The following is a 6,483-nucleotide window of genomic DNA, read 5'->3' as shown; positions in this document are numbered from 1 at the left end:
AACGTCACTGGGGGAGTGATAAAGCGGGATATCAAATCCAAACTCCTCCTCTTCTTCTTCTTGACACATTTTCCTACAATGCTTTTCAATTTCAGGGTCCCTGTGATGGTCCATTGAAGTACTAAAAGGGCCTTAGCTCTGCATGAGAAATTCTCCTTTGCCTTTTTCTTTCTTCCCTGCACTGCCTATTAACCTATTTCCTGAATTTACCCTATCTCTAGTTTTGTAATTGTATCCAAGTATTTTTTTGTAATTGTATCCAGGTAATTTAAAATTGTATCTAGTTTTCTTTCTTTCTTGTAATTGTTTCTTCACTACTTGTAAAATGTGAATCCCTAAGGCAGGAGTCAGCAAACTTTTTCAGCAGGGGGCCAGTCCACTGTCCCTCAGACTTTGTGGGGGGGGGGCGGACTGTATTTTGAAGAAAAGAAATAATGAACAAATTCCTATGCCCCACAAATAACCCAGAGATGCGTTTTAAATAAAAGCACACATTCTACTCATGTAAAAACACCAGGCAGGCCCCACAAATAAACAAGAGATGCATTTAAAATGAAAGGACACATTCTACTCATGTAAAAACACACTGATTCCCGGACAATCCACAGGTCGGATTGAGAAGGCAATTGGGCCAGATCCAGCCCCCAGACCTTAGTTTGCCTACCCATGTCTTAAGGTGACCCTTATGCAATGGTTACATTTGGTGTCTTTGCAATGGAATTGACCCCCTTGTATCCTTGTGCCTTATTAGTGTTTGTCCGACTTCTCAGTGAATGTAACTACTTTCAGGAAAATAAGAAGCTCTTATGTAAAAGCAGAGTGAGTCAGAAACTGAGCTGGGTGAGTATTTTGTGCCCCTCTTGTCCCCCTTCTCAGAAACAGAAGGTGTTGGCTGTCTGTCTAGTTGTGTTATAAATATCAACTGGGGTCCAAATTATCTTCCTTTGAACATCAAAGAGCCAAGGTGTGAAAATGCAGGCCAGGAAACACCAAGAAAGTTCGTGCCTCATTTTAAATATATCTGATCACATCTTGTCACCTTCCGCTGGTCCCTTGTGCTGCGCAAGGATGTCCATTTTATACATTACTTCTCAAAGCTGAAGAATATTGGCTTAGCTCTCACATAAAGTCTCTCAATTTCAGTTTATATTATGGCTGTGCAATCAGGCCAATTTGAACCAAGTGTGAATTGGGTCTATGCAGCTACAAAACGAGCCACAACAATCCACATTGATCAGGAGTGATTTGGACTATTCTGGAGGTCCAAACTCCCAGAAAGCCAGACAGCCAGTCTCCAAAGTGTTGGAAATTTTCCAAATGGTACCTTATAAGGAGAAGACAAGGATGCAGAGAGGGCAGCTGCACATGGCTCTCTCTGAATGTTAGGAAGTTTGATGGAGTTTGGTCACATTTGGTCAGCTCACCTTTTGTTTATCCGTACCAATAACCGGCCTTTCTTGTTACAGGTAGGTATCTGAAGACGTGTGCATGCACATGAAAGCTCATACCAATAACAAATTTAGTTGGTCTCTAAGGTGCTACTGGAAGGATTTTTAAAATTTTGTTTCAGCCTTTCTTATAAGCCTGTTTGCTTCCAAATCCTTTCCCATCATTACCCAATCAAGCTCAGTTGCATCTAGTTCTGTAGGCTGTGTCCCTTCCCTTATACTCCCCGCTACACATTTTGTCCCTCTTTTTTGTGTTTCATTTACAGCTGTGCCTGTACTTCATAGTATTTTGTCACCTCTGTGTGTAGGGCGGGGCTTATCTGCACTGTCTCAAAAATTGGCTTAAAGGTTGCCTGTTTCTTTATTTCTTTATTTTTGTGGTATGGGTTTTCCATGTCCAGATGACATATCAGTTTCCCTAGAGATAAAAACAAAACACTTTTGACCTAACTGATAGTCGCGCAAAAAGGTTTTCTTTTTTAGATTAGGTTTGCATTTCATTTAAAGCTGTTTCCTGTGTCTTTACTAATACTTTGTCGTTTGTGTTTGTGTGAGAGAGAGACGGAGAGTCTTTTGAGTACATTGTGAACAGTGTATACAGTCCGAAGCATCACACAGAGTGTATAAAGTCTAAAGTTTAATTAAAAATACTTCATGGAACAGGTGAAACAGGAGCATATGGACTGGCATGAATGAGCACTAAAATCTTCCTTCCTTCCTTCCTTCCTTCCTTCCTTCCTTCCTTCCTTCCTTCCTTTCTTCCTTCTTTTTGCAAACTTTAAAGGTGGCTTGCACAAACCCTATTTGAAATTTGATGGGGTTAACCACCTCTTGAGGGAATACAATGTCTGCAGATTTCATGCACCTACATGGAGCGACGCAAGGGGTGTGTGTGTGTGGCTGCTTTGGTTTCCCAATGCACTGGAATTGAGTTGAATTGGGTCCAAATTGATCCAAAGCAAATCAGGGACAGATCCAAATCAGGATCCGAACCAATTTGGGGTGCTTTGGGTTTTCACACCCCTAAGTTATATCTGTTGCTCATGTATATTTAATACAATTAACCACATTTCAAAATCAGTTTGTGGATATTTTTAAGACCTCGTGACAATTCACTAGCATTTTAGAGTGCATTTTTCCTAATTTACCTTTTTTTGCATGTATATGTGGTTTTACAGTTGTTGTTTTTTACTTTGTTCTGAGCTTTTAAATTTTGTAAGTGGTGTTCTTTGTTTTGAAACTGGTAATAAAATGACTTGACATGCAATTTTCTTAAATAATGATATTTTTGCAAGCAATTTTCCCAAATAGAATGCATTGTTAATGTTGTCCTCCTGTTCTTGGAGTACAACTCCCAGCTTCCCTGGTTTAGTGAAGAAGATCACCCTGCTTTATTTTATTGATTTGTTTCATTCATGCATCACTTCCCATGAAACATCCAAAGCAATTTAACGATAAGAAACATCAACAATAAAAACAGATATAAAACCAATTTCAAAGTCAGGTGGGTATAAAAATATCCCCACTCAAAAGGCTTGCTAAAAAGTTCATCAGCAGGTCGTGAAAGGACCATAGGGACCTCCTGATGAGATGGTCTCTCCAGAAGGCAGAAAAACCATCAAAATTTGTTTATTCCATCTCCTTCCCAAACAAAATATTCCCAAAATACACCTTTAGAAATGAGAAGAGTTCTCTCATCAGAATTTTGAAGGTTGCAGGTAGGGACTAAAAAGTGCAAATCAAACATGTCAGACAAATGGATTTTAAAAAGGGAATATTGTGGGATTCACATGGGTCTCCCTCAAAGGACTTCAGCAGATTCAGTGCTGTTCTTTTCTTCCAAATATGTACACCAAGGTGAGAATTGTGATCTGCACCAAGAGTCCTAGAAGAATGAAGGTAACTCTCAGGCTTACCCAAGACATAGGGGTGTTTTCTCCTGTAGGGGAAGAGAAGACATTGAAGGAGGGAGCCATCAGAAAATATCTGGGGATATCCTACTCCTGATGAGAGCCTCACAATACCTCCCCCAAAAAGCTATGAACGTAAGAACATAAAAGAGCCACGCTGTTGGGTCAGGCTAATATTGTGGGCCTGCCCTGTCTGCCCCAGTGGTAAACATCGGGGTTGAGCACCCTTCCTCCAGGGTCCTGAGATGGAGAATGTGAGCTCCAGGTGGCTTCTGAGAGACCCCAATGTGCTCTGACATCTTGCAACCTTTGATAGCAGAGCTCTGGTTGGTTTGCAAAGTTCCCAGACCTGTGAATGTTCAGGCACCAGGCTGTCATTTCAGAATGCGAGACTCCGCTCAGAGAAAATCCAGAGGGGAAGACCTGCATCAAAAGAAGATTTTGCTATGCCTCTCCGCAATTTGCAGACTGTGAACCCCAATAAATATTTTACTTCCCTGGCCCAGTTTTCTTCTTTTAAAAACATATTTGAGTTAGAGATTTGTTTGTTTATTTATTATTTTATTTATTAAAATTATATACCGCCCTTCATCAAGAGATATCTTTAAAAGACATCTGAAGGCAGCCCTGTTTAGGGAAGTTTTTAATATCTAATGATGTATTGTTTTTAACACTCGATTGGGAGCCACCCAGAGTGGCTGGGGAAACTCAGCCAGATGGGCGGGGTATAAATAATAAATTATTATTATTATATCTCAGGACAGTTCACAGAATAAAATACAAGAAAAAACACAAGTAGGGTTGCCAGCTTTGTTCTGGCAAAATACAGAATGGGGTGTAGAGGGGCAGGGAAGTTGGGGGGGGATTTTTCTTTCCATCTGGCGCTGAAATGACTTCAGGGCAATCCATTACCATCTATTGCAGCCTAACAGCGTGGCCCCTCTGGAATTTATCACACACATACACACGTGTTCGTAAATCTGTGCTTGGCTACCCATAGCATACATACATGACCAATTCATGACCTTTCACACATCCTTTCAAACACATGCATTTGGAGAGGATCCATAACTCAGCAGAGAGAGAGAGGACCTGAAATACAGGATAAAACTGTATCAATACAGGACGTAGCATTTCATATTGAAATACGGAAATCCTGTATTATACACGGCAGATGGCAAACCTAAACACAAGCACAGTGCTACTCCAGTTTAAGAACAGTCCGGTTTAAGACCAATTTGGTTTACAAACTCCGCAAAACCAGAAATTGTGTCTTGGTGTGAGAACTTTACCTCGGTCTAAGAACCGAACCCGAACGGTGGAAGGGCACCGGCGGCGGGAAGCCTCGTTAGGGAAAGTGTGCCTTGGTTTAAGAACGGTTTTGGTTTAAGAACGGACTTCCAGAATGGATTAAGCTTGTAAACTGAGGTACCACTGTAAATATTTAAACCAAAGCAGCACCCCTTTATCACATACACAGCCCAACAAGACAATGACAAAAATCCACCAACAGCACACAAATCAATACAGTGGTACCTCGGGTTACATACACTTCAGGTTACAGACGCTTCAGGTTACAGACTCCGCTAACCCAGAAATAATACCTTGGGTTAAGAACTTTGCTTCAGGATGAGAAATCGCGCAGCGGCAGCGGGAGGCCCCATTAGCTAAAGTGGTGCTTCAGGTTAAGAACGGTTTCAGGTTAAGAACAGACCTCCGGAACGAATTAAGTATGTAACCAGAGGTACCACTGTATGGCTAACCTGATCCAAAACACCCACCCACCCCACTCACACATGAAAACAAAGACCACCACAGCCAACCATAAATGAACAGCCACACCCTAGGCCAACCCTAAGCTCTCTCACCACCAAAGGAACACAAGCGAATAGCACAGAACCTGCACAAGCGATGTCTCCTAATGTCTCAGCAAATGAAACCGATCTGTAAAAAATGTTACTTGGAGAAAAAAAGAGAGAGAGAGAGAGAGACATTGCACATACTTTTGTATACTAAGAAAATCTTTAGAAAAAAATACATTTAAAACAACAACCAGTAACCCCTCCGATTCACTCACAGGCTTGCAGCCAACTCACCCCTAGTCTGGCAGATATTGAGCACACTGAAGGAGATGTTCTTCTGATCGTTTGGACTGCTGACCAGGCAGGTGAAGATGGGTTCTGAGGAGTTGAGCCACGAGGACAAGTGGAGGTCCTTGCCATTATTAGAGAGCTGGAACCAGTCTGACCCAACTTCTATGTCCCTGAGAGGGTTCCCTCTTCTCCAGGAGATGTTAAATTCTCCCATTCCAGACACCTGACATTGCAAGGTCACATTGCAGCCATATGGAGTATTGGACACATTTTGGGGGAGAATCTTCGGCTCTGGGACCGGCTCTGTGGGGAAATGTAGGGAAAGTTTGTGCCATCGGTGCCACTGATGGGTGTCAGTAACAGCCCAGTAAAAAGACAGCAGGGGATGGGAAGGGCTGGGTCCTTTTCCATGCTCGGTTAAGCATCAAACACAAGTGAGAAAACAACCACTTACCGTACACAGTGAGGAGGAATGTTTGATCTTGAAAGTGTTGTGTAGCAAAGCTCACACGAGCCCTGTATACTCCACTGTCCCCCACCTGCAGATCTTTGATCCTCAATGTGGTCTCATTGACCATTTCTAGCCGCTGCCCAAATCTGTCTCTTAGATGAGGCCTCTCCAGCTTTCTGCCCCTGGATTCAGCAAACCAGAGTTCCAAACCAGTTTTAAGCTTGAAATCCCATTCAATTTTGTCTACGGTTTCTTCTGAGGGAACGTTCACGTGCAGCAAGACTGATCCTCCTATGGTCCACCTTACCTGATACTGGGGAGGAACCTCTTCTGGATTACTTAGAGGCCCTATTTATAAAAGAGAAAGGTGAGGGAGAATGTTTATGACCCAATAAAAATGAAATCGGTATGCTGTTCACAGTCCTCGAAACTTCCATCTGCATTCAGTCGTTCCGTTCACCTTTCACACAAAATACCTCCTCACCCAAACAGCCCTTGCTTCACTTAACCCTTAAAATCTGGCATTGGTATCCTTATTAACACTGGGAAGGATCACCCATGCAAAAGAAGGAACTCAGCCT

At 42.2% G+C, this 6,483-nt stretch overlaps 1 protein-coding gene across 1 annotated transcript; it reads right to left on the bottom strand.

The window, feature by feature from the left end:
• Positions 1–2,341: 2,341 nt before the first annotated feature.
• On the bottom strand, positions 2,342–6,483 carry LOC310751598 (V-set and immunoglobulin domain-containing protein 10-like). The gene is made up of 3 exons (XM_083590904.1): positions 5,906–6,483; positions 5,455–5,754; positions 2,342–3,387 (listed from the first exon to the last, which is right to left on the bottom strand). The coding sequence occupies exons 1-3, from the start codon at positions 6,027–6,029 to the stop codon at positions 3,269–3,271; spliced, it is 543 nt and encodes a 180-aa protein (XP_083447030.1). The 5' UTR covers positions 6,030–6,483; the 3' UTR covers positions 2,342–3,268.

This window comes from Podarcis filfolensis (genome assembly GCF_964270895.1).
Source record: "Podarcis filfolensis genome assembly, chromosome: 16".
Classification (NCBI taxonomy): domain Eukaryota; kingdom Metazoa; phylum Chordata; class Lepidosauria; order Squamata; family Lacertidae; genus Podarcis; species Podarcis filfolensis.
Note: the sequence above shows the minus strand (reverse complement) of the source record. Positions and strands in the feature narration are given on the sequence as shown.